General features: G+C 37.6%; 3 protein-coding genes and 1 long non-coding RNA gene across 7 annotated transcripts; 2 read left to right on the forward strand and 2 right to left on the reverse strand.

The window, feature by feature from the left end:
• The first annotated feature begins 1,424 nt into the window (after window positions 1-1,424).
• LOC114716564 (carbon catabolite repressor protein 4 homolog 1) lies at window positions 1,425-7,928 on the forward strand. 4 transcript variants are annotated; one of them, XM_028901582.1, is made up of 11 exons: window positions 1,425-1,761; window positions 2,587-3,268; window positions 3,367-3,453; window positions 4,224-4,307; window positions 4,379-4,462; window positions 5,183-5,263; window positions 5,351-5,404; window positions 5,500-5,588; window positions 5,761-5,863; window positions 5,945-6,086; window positions 7,530-7,928. In XM_028901582.1, the coding sequence occupies exons 1-11, from the start codon at window positions 1,604-1,606 to the stop codon at window positions 7,697-7,699; spliced, it is 1,734 nt and encodes a 577-aa protein (XP_028757415.1). In that variant the 5' UTR covers window positions 1,425-1,603; the 3' UTR covers window positions 7,700-7,928. The 4 variants fall into 4 exon arrangements, with proteins under 4 accessions (XP_028757415.1, XP_028757414.1, XP_028757417.1 ...); XM_028901581.1 differs by having other exon boundaries at window positions 7,537-7,928; XM_028901584.1 differs by lacking the exon at window positions 7,530-7,928 and adding an exon at window positions 6,590-6,760.
• Window positions 7,929-8,600: 672 nt separating this feature from the next.
• LOC114716574 (uncharacterized) lies at window positions 8,601-9,894 on the reverse strand. The gene is made up of 2 exons (XM_028901596.1): window positions 9,481-9,894; window positions 8,601-9,388 (listed from the first exon to the last, which is right to left on the reverse strand). The coding sequence occupies exons 1-2, from the start codon at window positions 9,655-9,657 to the stop codon at window positions 8,963-8,965; spliced, it is 603 nt and encodes a 200-aa protein (XP_028757429.1). The 5' UTR covers window positions 9,658-9,894; the 3' UTR covers window positions 8,601-8,962.
• LOC114716575 (uncharacterized) lies at window positions 9,328-10,659 on the forward strand. Its single transcript, XR_003737649.1, has 3 exons — window positions 9,328-9,410; window positions 9,534-9,671; window positions 10,620-10,659. It is a non-coding gene; the product is annotated as an uncharacterized LOC114716575 (long non-coding RNA).
• Window positions 10,660-15,174: 4,515 nt separating this feature from the next.
• LOC114716572 (sugar transport protein 5-like) lies at window positions 15,175-17,892 on the reverse strand. Its single transcript, XM_028901593.1, has 4 exons — window positions 17,715-17,892; window positions 16,594-16,913; window positions 15,855-16,484; window positions 15,175-15,764 (listed from the first exon to the last, which is right to left on the reverse strand). The coding sequence occupies exons 1-4, from the start codon at window positions 17,845-17,847 to the stop codon at window positions 15,327-15,329; spliced, it is 1,521 nt and encodes a 506-aa protein (XP_028757426.1). The 5' UTR covers window positions 17,848-17,892; the 3' UTR covers window positions 15,175-15,326.
• Window positions 17,893-18,733: the final 841 nt, after the last annotated feature.

The raw sequence follows: 18,733 nt of genomic DNA on the forward strand, positions 1-18,733 counted from the left end.
GATCAGCAGAGTCTCTCATTTAGTCATCGAAAACCTTCATGGCCAGCGCGGCCGTATGGAAGTCATCTTCGACGACATCGAATAAGGAACCATTTCATCATCGACACCAACCCGAAAGATTTCAGGGCTCTCGTTCAGGAACTCACCAGTGTGCCCCCTCCATCCTAATTAAACAAAGCCGTTGCAGTTTCTGGCTCACGGCGACGACAAAGCAGACCTCACGGTGACGACAAAGCATAGCTCACAGTGAGGACTGAAGGCGAGGCGACCAGCGGCGGAGAAGCGTGGGAGCTCTCGGTGAAAATGTGTGAAGATTGTGAAAGTGAGCTGGCTCGAGGGACTGAGGGAGGAAAAGGCATATGAAAGAGAAAAAACAAAAATTATCTGACATGGCAGAACGGCTTTAAGCTCCTCTGATATAAGACTAAGCTCCTTCTTGGAGCTTATTTTAACTGGGCGTTTCAGTAGCTTAAAATTGGATAAGCCCAGTAAACTTCAAACCTTACCAAACGCCCTCATTCTCTCAGCCCAGCTTAATTTAAAATTTAAGCTGCTTTTGGGACAGCAAACGTTGACCCAAACAGACCCTAAGTCGGGATGCATGATTGTAATCTTTTCATACTACCACTTTTGGTACTAATTATAAAAGCTAGTTAACTAATTTAAGGAGATTAAGGAAATAAGTTAAATTAGTTATTTGTGATAAATAGATATTGTCTTTTCTAAATTATCTTTGCTAATTAAGTGTATTAGCCAGAACTACTATTGTTAGAAGGATTACTTTAAAAAAAAAAAACTTGAATATAAGAGAAAAAATAAATTAGAGTCTTATATTCATAATCAAAATAAAAACTAAATACTCCTCCGGTCCTTATTATAAGACCCCATTTGACTTTTTATTTGGTCCTAATTATAAGACCCCAATCCATTTTGTCTCTTATATTTATGCATTTTTTTCCAAGATAATCCTTCTAATAATGATAGTTTTAGCCAATATACTTAATTAGCAAGGATATTTTAGGAATGACAACACTTATTTATTATAAATAACCAACTTAACTTACTTTATTAATCTCCTCAAATAAGTTAATTGAGTCTTATAATTAGGACCGGAGGAGTAAGACTTTATATTAAGGAGTGGAGGTACTGTTAACTTCTTAAAACGATCCTCAAAGCGTTTCTTGACTCAGTTGACTATTTCTACAGTCTGCCCCTTCCCACTCTCTTTGCTTTCGACCCAATAATCTGCAGCCGCCACGAGCTGCCACGTGGCAACCTTTCTCTGAGAACCCGCTTGCATTCCCGCGCTGGCTGAGAACGTGCGCATCAATATCATCACTTTTGTGTTTAACGATGGCGTTTTGGCGTCAACGGTCATTCGTTTTAAAAATATTTGCCTGTTGGACGCCGGTCGGCTCAGACAGGCTACGGAAACTGGGGCGGAGTGAGGGAATAATATTCGGCTGATCGCCAACAACCCCCAAAAATTTCATTTTCGAGGGAGATTCCTCTCTTTGTTCGCTCGATTCCAATTTTTCCTACTTCGAAATTTGGTCAATTCTCTTTCTCCAAGTTGTGGTGTACCTGCAGTCCTGGAGTTCAAATGGATTTTACAGAAACCAAGAGCTACGGCTGCAAAGTCAACGTTACTCTTCGTTCAACTATGCCAGTTGTGGGCTGCGAAATGAATCCGTCCGTGTCGGTCATATTGGAAGGGCCACTTCCAGTTCCATTTCACTCCTGTTCTGTCAATTTTAAATGGTAGTTTTTCTTTCTTTTATTTCTTTGAAGTTTTAGTTGATACTGAAACGAATAAACTCGGTAGACTTTAGACCAGTGCGCCACTGCCTAATTCCAAACACCCCCCCGGGGGGGGGGGCGAAAAACACGCATGGTTACCAAACTGGAACTTGGCATGTACATTGGATTTAGTATGTTCCAAAGTTGCATAAGGTATGGTTCCATCGAATGCAAGTATTTCAACTACCGGTTACAAATCACAAAAAAGTGAAAGATCCTGTTTATAAATAAGAGCATTGAATTGTATTGTTTAGTATCGACAGTTCGGAATCAGGCCAAAAAAAAAAAAGTATCGACAGTTCGGAAGACCTCCAGCCGCTGAAAACAAGAAAACAACACCGAATAAATTATAATCTCATGTTGATTAGTCGATTCTTTGAACTTGTGTGATATGTTTCTAAGATATCGGCTTTATTTTTACGGAGTGAGTCCTGCAAATTAATTAGGTAGAGAAAAGGTCTCACGAATTATGTTTGAAGGATATAATCTCGTCAATGTCAATTCAATTTTCTCTTCTATTAGGGTTTGTTGGTAATTTGTCTATTTCATTGCAGTCTCCTGTCAATAGGCCCTGTAAAGGCAACGTGCTTATGCACATGCCCTCGAGACTCTGTTGTGGTTGTGTTAAAGCTTGAAGTTAATATTTCATATACAATGATAATTTACCAAGGCATCAAATAATTTTATTAACATGGACTCCTGAATTATATTTACCAGCCTAACCTGATTATCTATCATGCTCTTGATCTTGCTTAACCTGAAAATATTAAACCTCCGTATTTCTAGGTATAAAGAAGCAAAGATTTGCTCCATACATGATGATATGTTGGCTACCATTCAATGCGTGTCTTGTGTTAAATTGAACATCCCGAGGAAAGAGAGTTACCATTGCTCCACAAAATGCTTGCTGAATTCATGGCAAGCACATCAGCAGCGCCATCATTTTGAAACTGAAAGGAGGACCTTAACTGGTGAAGCACAAACGATGAGAAAGCTTAGAAGTTGTGGCTCTTGGCTAGAGTTTGGTAGTGAATGTTTAACTGATGAGGCAGCAATGGTGGATGGAGGAGGAAAAGATTGGTTTTTGGTTAGTTGTTCAAAAAGTTATGTGCCTGAAGTGGATGATGTTGGATCCATTTTGAAGCTGGATTGTGTAGCTGTTGACCTTTTGACAAATACTGCTTTGTCCGAACTAAATGAAACAATGACTAACCCTGTAATCGAATTTCCTGTGGCTCAGCCTCGCTCTATGGTTCCAATTCCACTTCTGGATGAATCTTCAAGTTTGTGTTCCACATCCTTAAACGATTTTACTTTTAGCATTCTCTCCTATAACATACTGTCTGACATTTACACTTACCAAAAGTATCACAACTGCCCCACATGGGCTCTTGTATGGGAATACCGCCGTCACAATTTGCTCCGTGAAATCATTAAATATAATGCAGATATCATTTGTCTTCAAGAGGTTGGCACTTTTGTCTTGCTACCTTTGCTTTGTTGCTTTAACCTGTATTTTGGCTTCAATGTAAATTTTGCTGTAATCCAGTCCTGTCCGTTATGTAGGTACAGAGTGATCATTTTGAAAATTTCTTTGAATCTAAGTTGACAGAAGAAGGATACATGGCTATATACAAGAAAAAAAACAACGAGGTAGGTCACCCTCACTTGTGTGTGTTTTGCACACACAATTGTTAAATGATCAGATAGGGTGGAAATGATGTTGAAATTTTAACAGATCATAGAATCTGGTGCATTCATGTCATTTGGAATTTTAATCTATCAAAGAAACAAATCTTTTTCAGCAATCTAAGTTGTCGCTACATGCATCAATTTCTACTGATGTCTCAAAAACTGTTAAAGGTACGTGTAATGTATCAATAGCTATTATAATTCTCACAAATGAATTATGAGATTTGGTTCATGGCGTACAGATTTATCAAGAGTTGGAATAAGGAAGAAAGGCTTGGTAAAAATAAATGGTTGTGTGTATGGTCATTATTTGTACTTCTTGTGAACCAACTGACATGAAGTTGAGCTTACATGTCAGAAGTGACTGTAGGTTTGTTGAGATCATTTTTTATTCGTTTTTTGGCTTAATCTAAGGATATCTAATAAAACAGAGAAGTTTGCTTTCTGATTTTTGTAATGGAAAACTACCTCTTTCTGGGTTTGTTTTTAGCCCTGTCATGTTACATGATGTATTGTATTGTACTGCGAATATTTTTATTTCAGAATGAATGGATTGGATTTGCATATTCAACTCGTTGGAGAGGGAGAACAACAGGGATAAGGATGTCTAATGGATGATTTTTAAAGTGGAAATGCATACTTTTGTCATTGTGAAGATCGCAAACTTAGAAGACTTAGTGCCGCTTCCAACTGCATTTGAAGTTATCAATGTTGTATTAAATGCATTGCAGGTTTACACTGGGAATCAACTTGTCACTGATGGGTGCGCAACTTTTTACCGGAGGCATCTCTTTAAAGAAGTTGAGAAACATGAGGTAAGAAGCGCTGGATTGTTCATTTCTTTAAAAATTAATTTGATTATTTTTTCTTCTTCTTCTTTCTTCAGGTTGAATTTATTAAGAAAACATCACCTGTAATTGAAGCACTGGAACCTGATCTAAGGAGTGAAGCTAGTAAACACCTCATGAAGGTAGAAGTTCCTCACGGGCTCCCTTTTTGCTCTCTATTTTATCTCTTTGGTTTTTCCTTATTATTCTTGGTATTGAATCTGACTTATCATCCGAAAGGGTCCCTTTCGGGTTTTGGATTTGGCAGAATAATGCTATTAATTTTCAAGTTCATTCTATAAGTACTCAAGAAAAACTCATAAAATTCTCTATGATTTCCTTTTTTCCTTTGGAGTTTTTTATCAGTATTTTATATTTCCAGTCCGATTTTGTTTTAACCAAAAATAATGGAGACCTTAGTCAATTTCATATAGCTTCCAGAAGAAGATTTGTTGTTAGAAAGCTATCCACAAATAGATATGTCTTTCAGTGAGAGAAGGGGCCGATGGAATTTGAGGACACTTACCAAGAGTCTAGTTTTTTACGTTATAAAATGTTAGCTTTCAGGGGGTTGTTAGTTAAGTGTAATGGGACTAAACTGTAAAATCTTTAGCCTCACATTGCTTTTTTCCCCCCTATTGCATAGCCGTTTGTTCGTTATAGATATAGTACAACCCGAACCTATATCTTTGTGGTTTCCGTATTCTCTCTCTCCTTTTTTATCAACATACTTCAACCAAAGAAAGAAGAAATGTAATTCTCTTTCAAATTATTTTTTCTGTTCCAAATAATCTGTTTGTCCTATATCCAGTTCCTTGTTTCTCATGATACGCTGTAACATTGTAGAAATTTTGGTATTGCAGGACAATGTAGCACTTGTTGTGATTTTGGGAACCTTGGAAAATAGCTGCACTAAATATGCCGCCCAATCTAGAATTTGTGTGGTACTGGATATATTATATTACCTGTTTTTCATTTCACTAATATTAATGGTCTGACTGCTGACACTTCATTTTGTTATGCATCCCTAGGTAAATGCACATATATGTTCAGATCCAAAACTCCCTGATGTGAAGTTATTTCAGGTGCTCATCATGGAGATTCATCCTCAAAAACCTTTATTGAATAATTTTATGAATTATCATAACTACTGTATCATCTTTTATTTCTTCGGGCAAAGGTTGTAACCCTAGTCAATGAGCTAGAGAAAATGCTGCAATCAGAAATACCTCTATTAATATGTGGAGATTTCAACTCTGTTCCTCAAAGGTTAGTGTCCAGCGAAACAACTTGCGACTAAACAACTTTTTTTTCCTGCTTAAATTATGTGAATGGAAGTAACACTAGAATCCAGAAGAACCTAGGCATTTTTTCCCAAAAGCCTATCTTGCTGGCTTTTTCTTAATGGTATTAATAGTTGTCATTACAATTCGCGTTACAGTGATCCCTACACTTTCATGGTTAATGGCAAAGTAGAAAGCAGTGAAAGTGTCGATCCGTATGGTGTATATCAGCATCTTAAGCTTGTTCATCGATTTTTACTCGTAAGTCTCGTGTTTTCACTCCCCATGGTTCCAATGTATCTCTGGACTCTTCTTTCCGAAGTTGAGTTTAATCCTTTACAGGCAAGTGCATATGCAAGTTTTGGTTTGGCGGCTGCAATGGACGAAAGACAGTTAGGGAAGTTTAACCAAAAAACCAGGGAGCCTGTATTAACCTTCCGCTCAAAACGATTCTCAAAAACCTTAGATTATATTTTTTATACAGGTATGCTATATATTTTTTATACGGGTATGCTAAACGCTCTGTTGAAATTATCAGTGTTAACCGGCCTATTTTTCCAATTTTACCCCTTTAATATTCTTCAGATACAATAAGCCACTATGGAAGAAGCAAGTTGTAAACTGCTAACAACTTTAGGACCCGTTTGGTAACATCAACAGTTAATTTTGCTTTTTTCGTTCCCCCTAGTTATGCAACTTTGTTTAGGCTATTAGATGCATTTATTTACTTCTAATTACCACTTTTATTTCCTTTATTTCACAAGTGTGGTGTGTCTTCCTTTTGTTTTGGCCATCTCTAAATCTATAAGCACATTTTTGGAATAACATGACAATTTGAACACTCGACAACCCTGATTTTTCTGTTTTTCTTTCTTTAAGTATCACCATGGACTTCCAAATCAACCTGTAAAGTAAACAGGTCCTATTAGGCGAAAGAGAGAGAAACCAGAAGGATTAACTAACCAATTTCTCCGTCTAAATTGATAGGAAGTTGTACGGATGAAATTCTTCTAGCGTAATGTGATGCTACTCATGAGCTGCATGTATGGCTGGGATTGACTTTTAGATATCACATTGAGAGCTGTTCAAGGAACAAGAGGTTTAAAGGAACACGGAGGTGGAAAATTAGTAGTGATCTTTTTTATGGGGGATGATCTTGTTTAAGGGAATGAGTTACCCTCGATGAAGTGAATAGGAAGAATAGATAATGCTCTGTCAGTGAACGATTATATGGCTATGTAGATAGTGGTAGCTTTTGAATCCTTCCCCCACCCCCCATACTTGAAAATGTGTGTTGGTGTTTGATCTATGAGGAGGAATGGGCAAGGAGTAACTGTGCATGCTGTTATATTAGATATTATTTGGATAGATATAAAAAAGATCATGCCCTACTTTGGGCAGGACGTCTTTGGTCCAGTAGAAAATGAGTGTTGTCAGCGGATAGAATCGATTTCTTTCATTTGGGGTGGACTCTGTTCCACAAGTCTCTCATATTATGGTGAATTGTTTGGCATGCGATTCTTATTTTTCATCTTTTTTCCAAGAGATCTCAAGTCATGTATTGGTATGTAATATACTTTCCACTAATAAATGTCGGCTTTTGATTTTCTCGGACCACTTTTCATTGAGTTCCCTAAGTGGGACCTGCAAATTAATTCAAAGCATCGTTTGGTCACTACGTAAATATGTGCTTAATTGTATTTGGCACCTCTAAAGTACTTTAATAAGGCGTATTGAGAAATGAATCTACGGATTACCATGACTCTTATACATTAAAATTTGCACCATGGATATTCTCACACTTGGTTGTGCATGTTCCCTTTAATGGAGCTGAGTTCTGAATTATGTTCCATGCTGAAACCATTTTATCATTGCTGACCTATAAAAAAAAAATCCATCATTAACTGCATAAAATGCTTCTTGATAGTGAACAGTTTGGAGGTTGAAGCTGTGCTGGATCTTCTGGATCACGAAGATGTCGCTAACGGCCTTCCCTCACCCCTTTGGTCATCAGATCATATCGCTCTCATGTCAAGTTTCAGAATCCTACCCAAAAACAGTCCTGCAACTAGAAGCGAGCAAGAAGGCTCTGCATAGCTATTGCCTTGAAGCGGTTGAAAGTAGATAAAAAAGTTATTAGCGTCGTGTTGTCAAAATAATATGGATCATTATAGTTCGACATCTTTTGTTCTTATCAATATATATATATATATATATATATATATATCCTTTGCTATTTTTTCAATCGTCTGATTTATAGCCCCGTGAAATGGGGTTGATATCTTCTGGTTACCTAATAAAACTAAATCCAATTCATTGCTGTGCATTTTCTGGCAAGAATTCACTGTGAAGTTAAGTGTAATGAAAATATAAAATAATTACTGATGACATAAATATCAATATAATGGAATTATCATTGTTAGAGTGATTAAGTGCAATTTCTTGTGTTGAAATTTTAGATGAAGCGTTCCAAATATTGATGACTTGGTATTTCTAGCATCCAAAACGAGTTAGATGGTTAGAAAGCAGAGAATGTAAATGAGCTCGGGCCTTGAGGCTTCACTAGCATTCAATTTGCCTTAAAGGGCGATGGAAATGTACAAAATACGTGACCCATGTCACAGATTTTCATCTGCTCTCATTATATTCTGTATTCACCTTTGAGGCTCAGTGACCATCTTAGTCAATAGGTGAAATTCATAGCCTCACTTTGAATTATTCTTCAGTTATGAGAATCCTAGGGAACTTCGGTTTGCAATATATGGTGTTTATTTATGCTTCTGTAAAAAACGGTTGAGTTTATAGAATCTTCTTTCGAGATTTGACTGATTATTATTGTTGCCGGAGCTTCGAACTACAGAAATACCATAGTAAGTGATTTTCTGGGGTGGAATTAAGAATTAAACTCACTTCATCGAAAGGATCTGCTACACTGTAATGGTTCAAACCTCAAACTGCAAAGTGGCCATTTTAAAGGAAACTGGTTGTTCATTCATGGTTACTAGTAAAGAAAACCACAACACAAAATTTCTGTCACCTTATGAAATACGCTGTTACGAGTGAAGGGGAATCAATTATCATCCAACATCCGAAAGAGTCAACTAAATTTCTGCTATTATCTGTCGGCATATAACTTGACTGGGTAATTTTTTGGATGATTGAGAAACACTATATATACATAAGATACACTACGTTAGTTTCTTATCAGTCATCCATTCACCCTCACTCGAACAGTCAGATTTACTGTAGAAATGGAATAAGCATCACTTCACTGATGTGGAACTTCTTGTACTTCGAGAAATTGAAGATAAATAATGCCACGGACATGTTGGTCGAGCTAAAGCTGAGAACTGGCCGAGTCTAGCACAAGAGGCTGCACTTTCTCTTCAAGAATTTTGGAGGATTTTGGTCTGGAGGGTGCATGAATTTGCAGTTAGGGCAGGCCGGAGATGACATACGTAGCATTACTAACATGTGGCACCGCATGCAAACAGTGGCAACCATCTCCCTGTGGTCTCCCTCCGCTGACATCCTCGACGAAGAAGAATGACTTATATCCCCTGAATCCTTCTTATGATCACTTGATTCAGTACCGTAAATATCATGAACTCTGAAACTTCTAGGTGGACCTGCATTCTGCTTCTTATTTATGCTGTAATTGTCTGCCTTGTTACCCTGTGATTGATCAAATGTCAAGTTCAGCTCAAGGTCTAAGCTTATTTGAGTAGAGGATGGGGGTGCAAGGCTATTCTTTGGGTCCTCTGGCGTGTTCATATTTATCCTTGGCTGCATTAAGAAGATCAAAGAGGTAAATTAATAATATGCATTATTTAGCTATGGATTCTAAAAAGTTTCACAATATATAAATACACACGTACACTGGGGTATAGCTGCTGATTATCTGATGTGGATTTCCTTTTCTCTGCCTCAGTTTGAGCGTTGAAAAACTCTACAGGAGATGATTCTTCCCTCTTTCTCCTCTTTGATGAAGCTTCAAGTTCTGCAGGGACTGCACTTCTCGGACTCTCGGCCAAGGCTTTGTGAAAAGAAACCATCACTTCCACTCAAGGTGCGTCTCAATGACCAAATGTTCACCAAAGTTTGAAGTGGTTATATAGGATAAGGATGGAGGTTCCACGAAAATTAAAGGACTTTGCCTGCCTAAGCATGACGTGGTTTTCCATGCTGGCACCCTTGTAGTAAATACACAGCACCGAGGCCTGAACTTAAAGTCCTAGACGTGAAATCCTAACCAAAGAACTAACTTGGGTCAAATCCTAATACTTGTCCTTTCAAACCTATAGAATCCATAACCCCACCGGAGTATCTAGCAGAAATAACCACCTAGTTTTGGTATGAATTAATGTGAATCCATGACGTACTATAAATCCAAGCCGAAAGGCGAAAGGTGAAGAGTAAGTATTGGTACTTTATGAAAGAGGGTGTGAGGCTGGGAGGTATGGCAAAGATTCATTAATATAAGGGGTCTGTGTACAGCTGAGGGAAGGTAGCGAAAGACAATGGCTCTTTAATGTTAGATATAATAACTCCATCGTCACCATTTGGGTCACTTAAACAACTAGACTCTTAAAAGCTCTCAACACCCTCTTGAGCCATTAAAATCAACCAAGTCCTAAGAGTTACCAAAAAAAGAGACCGGATAATTTATTGTTCCTTATTCTCTCTCCTAAATAAATATTTGAAACAACCACTCGCTAGCTCGCCTTAATTTCTTCAGCTGCACTTCATGCCCAACGATCCCCACTTCCTCCTAAAAACATCACAACTTAGCTTTTATGAGTCTCCTTCAAACAGCCACACAATTTACGACCCTGAAACCAGAAACACATAATGAGACGTGCAAGTGTGCGCGTATGTCTGCGAATGTGGTTGAATGTTACGAATTAAAACGCCGTGTAATAATAAGCCATCATGTCATCACCTGCAAAATTAATTGTGAAAATTACCCCTTCTCTCACAATTAATCAATTCGTACCATACTTTTCTTCCCTTGTAGAATTGCAAGACGTGATGAAATAGCCTGCAAAATATAAAAGGTTTGCGGGGAGTTTCTATCTATGACCAGCTTCTTAACTTGGAAAAGGACACCTGCTATATATTGCTGCATGGTCGGTCAGGCCTCCAGGTTTACTTTTAGCCAAATGTCACCAATCATAAAATTAATTTGATGAGCGACCGAAATGGACTTCATAACCAAATGAATTTTGCTGGTCATCAACAACAGACTGTTCTTTACCACAAGTGGAATTTCGCATTCAATTAATCTTTATTCATGTGTTCGTTCCTAAACCTGCTTTCTTTACTTATAATTGACGGAGAAAGAAAGAGATAAAAGAATAGAATCTGGCTTGAAAAATGTCACACTTATATATATATATATAGATGTATTCAAAGACTTTCTTTCTCATCAGTTAGTTTTTTCCTGTTAAAACCATGTGATTTAATATAAAAATGTACTAGTTGCTTTGGAATTTAGATTTGGAGAAAAATAATTTATCTGTCACCAATAGTAATAATTGGTGGATACATGGAGATCAGTATTACACATACTTCGAAGAAGGAAATGAATAAAGAGAAGCTGAAAAATAAATAGTCACCAACTATCAAGGTTTTATTAAATCTTCGATATAAAGTTCTTCTCCTTCTGTTTCGAACATTTTCTGAATATACTTCATCTTTCATAATACGAGATGTTTTGAAAGAGATAACGATTTATTAATGAGATTCAATTTATTCGCAGTTTACTCCAAAAAATGTCCTATAAATCAAAGCGGATGGAGTTATACTTTGCATTTAATATCAATTAAAGATAAACGTAGAAAACTAATAGTGTGTTTAAAATCAGGTAATTTATGAGAAATACCTGAGATGATTCAAATTTAAGGAAGGAGGCCAACTTCCATGAGACCATTAAAGTGATAGGAAGAGAGATGGGGGGAGGGTTGGATTTGAAGGAAGGCCACCTGCCTTCATTAAATCACTTTGAATGCAGACTTGAATAAGTGACCAAACTTTAAACCACCCCTTCCCGCACTCTCTGATCTCCCTTCCATTGCTTTGCCTTTCTTCCCCACTTAGCCTCTCCACACCTTCAAATGCCCCCAACGCACTCATTTATGTTCCTCTGATCCCTTTCTTCCACTTCCACTCACTCCTCAACACATTATCACAGTCTGTCAGATTTCATGCTTATTTCTCCTGCACCGCAGTTCACCACCCCTTCACAATTATCTCTTAATCTTGCGTGTCAGAAGGGCTTAAATATAATTGACCTTTCATGAATTTATCGTGCCAGGGTCTCTGTCCGATTTAGTATTTGTTTTGATGATGAAGATGTGTATCTATATATCAGTATGCTTGTCTGTATGTCCAGGCATTAATATGTTATTCCATAACGCACATGTATGTAATAGCAGCGGAGCGTAGTGTCTTCGAAGAAACTAGTGTAATTAAAATTGGGAACACGAAGCGGATCCCTGTCGTTTTTATGGTTTTTAAAGTGCTTTGCGAGGCTAAACTTGATAAAGAGCATATGTTGGGGGTTTAGGACGACCGTTAAACTAAAATATAACAGCTCCGATGTGATTCAGCGTATTATTACTAATACTTGTTCATATACAACCAACAAGCCCCTGATCAAACTAGTAAAAAGTTTGTCTAGCTCAACTAGTAGTCTCGTGTTCAAGCCTTAAAGATGCAATTACGTTGAAACTTGTTGGGAGAATCTGCTTCCTACTAGTAGTCGTACAAAACTTGATCCGGATCAATCAGTTACTCAAATACCTAGTGATATGATCCAAATTAAGTGTTGGATATCGGGCGGCCCAAAAAATACTTGTTCATGTATGAACAGTGTTATGCGTGAGTTGACGAAAAGCTCGAAGATAAGAAGTTGCAGAATCCTTCGTAACTTCATTTTTAGACAGTAAGATGTACTATTCTCTCTGAAACAAAGATCCATTTCATTATTACTAATTAATAGCAGAGTTAGGGAGGAGTTGGTTAGCTAGGGAGCTAAATGAAAAGGCGCGTATTAAATTATGGCATGCAAAAATGAAGCAGTAGCAGAGAAGGGCGTGGGACGGATAGGATTGGAATATCAAAAGAATGAATGAAACTAATCAGTTTGGGGTTCAACATGCGCAAATTCTATTTGGTGCATGACTATCATGAGGAATGAGAAGCATCAATTAGTGTCCCACCTTTTCTGTTGCTGAGTAAATACTTGCGTGCCTTGGACGCTTCCTCAATTCGTGGTCACTTTGGTTGGTTTTTTTTGGTACAACACTTTGGTCGGTTTGACTAAATGCAAACTGGGAATGATTCTGATTAATAATATTATAATAATAAGGCCCAAGACATAAGTTTCAGTATTTAACGAGACCATATTAGTGCGTATTTGTCCAAGGGGCTGAACTCCGTCAGTGTCATCATAAAGGCTGCATATTAGAAGTGGGTAGTTGGAAACTTAAGTGTCCATGAGGGATAAAGATTAGAAAGTGATTAAAAAAATATGTTAAAAAACTATTTAGTACGAGTGATTACTTATTATTTAGAATTAATAAATCTGTATATGTGAAATTTTAAAATACTATAGGGAGAGATGCTATTCTCTAATCCCACCTATAGAAAATTTTCTAATCCCATATAATAAAAAATTACTTATACTTAACACTCTTTAATAGTTTTTTTCAAGTCCAATCATAATTATTACCTTTCATTTTTAATGCTTTGTATCGGGACTAGAGAGTGTGGCTAAAACTTGTGCCTTGTTTTAGTATTGTACTGCTTACTTGTCGTAGGTGACTTTGGTCACAAAAATTAAATGGGCATCGCACAGCTCAAATATGCCTTACAATAACCAATACACTACCTCTGGTTTTTAATATAAAATCTCATTTGATTTTTATTTTGATTCTAAATATGAGACTCCGATTTACTTTATCTTTTATATTTATGTATTTTTTTTCAAGATAGTCCTTCTAATAATAGTAGTTCTAGCCAATACATTTGATTAATAATGATATTTTAGGAAAGACAACACCTATTTATTACAAACAACTAGCTTAACTTATTCTTTTAATCTACTCAAATTAGTTAACTAGTTCTTATAATTAGGAACAGAGGAAGAGGTATATATATACTTGGGTTCAAGCCCTGATCACTTCTTTTGCTGCTACACCAAGCCTCCGACTATCGGCTTGGGATTTTCAGCACTAAGTCTAAGGGGGTGTTTGGGCATTAAAAAGTGCTTTGAGAAGCACTTTTTTCACAAATCGAGATAAATTCCTCCACATATTTACTTCGTATACCGTAAAAGTATATTTAAAACATGATTTTAATTCTATGCAAACACCCCTTATGTTCATCACACTGCCCTTTCCATCAAGGGTATTACCACTATGTTCATTACACTGCCCTTTCCATCACAACAAAATGACCATTATACCCCTGAAGGATGCTGTTCCAGAGTGGGAGGACTTCTCCGTTTCCTCCAGTCCTATGGCCTTTGCTTCTTTTTTTTTTTGGGGGGGGGGGGTGGGTACAACCCTACCATTCTCCGGCTTTTGAGGTCATATCATATATCTGGTTATGGTGTCAACTTGGACCGTTGTCCGAGATTAGTAATTAGGCCTGCTTTTTCAGCACATCTGGTCCAACCCACGCCTGTGGCCCAGTCTTTGTGCGATTATTTTTAAAATTTTGAAGAATTTTTTTTTTTTCAATAAATACAAGTATTCTCTTACCAAAGGCAATTCAACCCACGTCTTCTTTTGTTGGTGATAGATATGAATTTTCAAATTTTTGAGTTCTTCAAAATTAACCAATGCCTTTGGTAGGAGAATACATGCGACTAGCATAGAAATTTTATCCGTTCCCAACACACACACATACACGCTAATTAGATGGATCACCACAATAGCCGTAAGGCCGGCAATCTGGCCTGACGTTACTTCTAGGGACGAAAAGCATAAAACTGGGCCAAGGAGCCTGCTAAGAAAGACAAAGGTCCGTGCTCATATATTGCTCTTGGAGACTTTGCAACAAAGGCGACGTGGTGCAAACCAAAAATCACTGGTCTTTATAAAAATAAACACATAGAAGATTCGAGTTTCTTATGCAATTCAATATCAAATCAAGGAACTAAAAGTTATGAATAATTATTTTCTATATTAATTATGATTTAGTATGATTTATATCATTTATGCTTACCGACTTTGAAGTACTGCATCCTCATAAATTCAAGTTTTTTATATTTGCAACCAATCATGTTTAAAGTTCAAAAAAGGGACCATTAGGACGCTGAGTTTTTTTTAAATAGTTATAATTTATGTCGAATCTTGAACAAATAATTTGCTAACAACTAAAGGAAATGAAATCTTTCAATGTGCATCCATACGATACTTTAATGGGATGTAAACATGAAATCATTTGTGTCACTACATCATTATCACCATCTTCAAAATAATATCAAGATCAAACGGCCTAAATTTTTGAAAGAGTCTATGAAAAAAAGGATGTGTTGCGGTTTTCACACAACCGGCCTCAAATACCTTAAATAAGATTGCTTTTAATAAAAAGACACTTACAAACAGTGAACAAAGATAAAATTTATATAATGTATACACAACTCGTAACTGCTATAGCATCGGAAGAGTAAAATCTTCGATATTATTAGTCTCAAAGTATAGTAATTAAAAGTTCAGGTCTGTGAAAGATTATTCTGGTCATCACGTTTAGCAACAAAGCGATGCCAGAGCCAGTGTTTCCTCCAGATTGCATGCATGGATTCGAGAGGAATTCCTTTGGTCTCCGGCAAACAAAGCACAATAAAGACGGTCATCAGAGCAATCCAAGCCGCAAAGAACAAGAAAGCACCATATTTAAATCGACACAACATGCTCAAGAATGTCTGTGACAAGACGAACGTGGTCAAGAAGTTGACGGCAATGCTTATGCTCTGTCCGGTGGTTCTGATCTTCAGTGGGAAGATCTCACTGGGAATGAGCCAGCTCAGAGGCCCCCACGACCACCCAAATCCAGCAGCATACAAGCACAATAGCACCAGTACTAACGTCGCATTGCTCTTTGATATATGCTGTGTGCTTCTTGCAAGTGCCAGCACCACAGTCACCGCAACCTTCACAACAGTTAATTAATGGCACAGATGATTACAACTCCAGAAATCAAATTAAACTCTTTGAAGAGGAGGGGGGGAATGCATATATACCTGGCAAACAACCATTTGAATGCCCCCGATGATGAACAAGAATCTTCGTCCAAACCGATCGACCACAAAAGTGGACACAAATAAAGATGCAATATTAACCACTCCCAGTATAATGGTTGAAAGCAGAGCAGCACCGTTTCCGAAACCCACAGACTGAAAGAGGTTAGGTGAATAGAAGGCAACAATATTAATGCCGGTGACTTGCTGGAAAAATGGGATAGCGATTGCCATCACCAAGTGAGGTCGATATTGCCTCTCGAATATGGTGGTGAAGGGTTCCTGCTGGAGGGCCTTTGACTTTTCAGTCCACTTGACCAGCTCATCCAGCTCTCCTTCCACGTCAGCAGTGGGCCCTCTGACTTTGCGCAGGGCATTTCTGGCTTGATCTGTCTTGCCACGCTGGACTAAGCTACTGGGAGTGTCAGTAATTAAGAAAGCACCAACGGTCATGATGACCGCCGGTGCCACGGCGAGGCCAAGAGAGAGACGCCACCCCCATGGATGTTTGGAGGTGGCGTAGTTGATGCAGTTGGCAGCAACCACTCCAACACCTATGAAGAATTGAAATCCTGTGTTGAACGCACCTCGCCATTTCGGTGGAGCTATCTCTGATAGGTATACCGGCGCCGCCTTTATTTATTCACACACCACGTCCCAAAGGCATCAGAACAATTAGTTCGTGGATTTATTATATAGTTAATGAAAACTTGTGCTTTATCCCAGTTTTATTTTAACTTGCCTGGTTAGTGAAACCGACTCCGAGACCAAGCAGAATACGACCCAAGATGAGCATAGCAATATTTTCAGCACCTCCGTTAATGGCACCACCGGCAAGAAAGGAGCAGCCACCTAAGATCATGGTGTTTCTTCGACCTACTTTGGCCGTCACTCGACTAGCTGCTAAAGAGGACACCAATCCTGCTAAGTACAATGACGACGTGAATAACGTTAAAACTTGACTGTCATACACACAGTACACGCTTGTTTCTGTGCTAGCAGATTTCTTCTGTATTGCCGGGAAGAACTTTTCAAGAAACGGTGCCATCGTAGTCACTCCACCTGGGATTCATTTTTACAAATATTCCAAACAAAACAAAGAAACAAAAAGTTAGCTAAATTTAACAGATTTGTAATGAGCGGGACGAGAATATATCTATTCCGGTCTTCCTTCCGAGAGCTCTTATTAGCTTGTATGTGCATGTGAAGTCCCGTGACGATAGAAGAATAGCAGGTCTTTCTAGAATAAGGCACATTTTCAAAACTTGGTGTAATGAATTGGAAAATCAGATAACTTTTATATTTTAGTTATATCTTCCGGTATTAATAGTATTAACTATTGAACATGCCTGTAAAGTTTCGTATAAAATAATTTTTGTCGGTTACTAATAAACAAATCTTAAGAGGGCACGGGTGCCACATGCATCCATCGTAAATAATTACTTTTGACTCAGAGTGTCACTAATTCCCCATTGCCACAACAAACTTCCTTTGTGGTCAAGCTTGGTAGATAACTTTCACTTCAGTTTATGGGACAGAAAAGAAATAAAGAAGCAGCTATTGTAAAACTGAACTAATAATAATTACTTGTCAAAACGTAGTTGTTGGCTTAAAAATAATAAATTAATAGTTAATTAGCGAAAAGCAAAGCAGTTGTCGTTCTTGGTTTTTCAGAACCTCTTCTCCCTGCAGGGGGGAGATCATGTTTGTTTAACATACACACACACACACACACACATATATAGATTTGTAAACAGGGCGATCAAATAGGATGGCACACATAAGGCAGTACCTATAAATCAGTCTATAATGAATGAATTAGAAAGAGAAATGAAAAGGGGCGGTGGCGGGGGGAGAAGAAACCTGAAATTCCAATGTCATATCCAAATATGAGGCCACTGGATGCAGCAACGATGCAAGTGATGACGACGGAGAGAGTGATCTCGCCGCCGAAAGAGTTGGAAGGTGCATCAACGGCGAAACCTCCGACGGCCATTTTGTGAGTATGGAGTCAGTGGATTTCTTGTTTCTGCCTTCTGGAGCTGGACACCTTCGTCTTGTGGTTCTGCGTCCCCATGTGGGAACTACTCATTATTTATAGGCTCTCGAGCGTAGTCTCGGAGCTTGTCTTTTTGCATATGGTCTAAGGTCTATCTGTCTACGATATTACACCTACACCTTTGACTATTCTCTCCGAAATAAAACTTTCTTTTTAATTCTCAGTTCCCTACGATTTGCATTATTTCGCCATCCATTACCTCTTCAATTTACCTTGCAGAGCAGCGGTTTAATGTGGATAAATACCATTCATTAATCGAAAAGGTATGGGTTTGATCTTAGCCATTAAAATATATTTTTGTAACGTGGATAACTGAAAATGTTATTTTGCAAAAGTTTGTCATGACTATATCGGGCAAAATAATAAAGTGAATTTATAAGGTTTAATAAATAAGCTACTCAATATAACGTGAAAAATTATTCTTCAGAATAATTACTATTTACTGATCAATATAATATCTCTTTCAACCTCCATTACTATATATATATATATATATATATATTTCTCTCTTTATTTGAATTTTAAAATTTTTCATATATAGATATTTAGCCCTGAGTTCATTTAATTACTATATACATGCTACCTCTCTTTTCCTTGTAATAACATGTGTATGTGTATTGTGTGTCACTTTCTAGTATACATAAATATTAAATAATGAAAAAGAGGTCCGTTCCACCACATCTGCTTGGTTGAAATTATATGCCAATTATAATCATTTCAATTGGCCGCTTACAGAAAATATTCAAGCACGAGGCGACATCATGAAAGGTATTTGCAGATTGTTGTTGTCCTAGGGACTTACGTACAAATGACGCAAGGTTTG

This window comes from Neltuma alba, unplaced genomic scaffold (genome assembly GCF_004799145.2).
Source record: "Neltuma alba isolate B1F8T4 unplaced genomic scaffold, ASM479914v2 tig00011680_pilon, whole genome shotgun sequence".
In the NCBI taxonomy this organism is placed as follows: Eukaryota; Viridiplantae; Streptophyta; class Magnoliopsida; order Fabales; family Fabaceae; genus Neltuma; species Neltuma alba.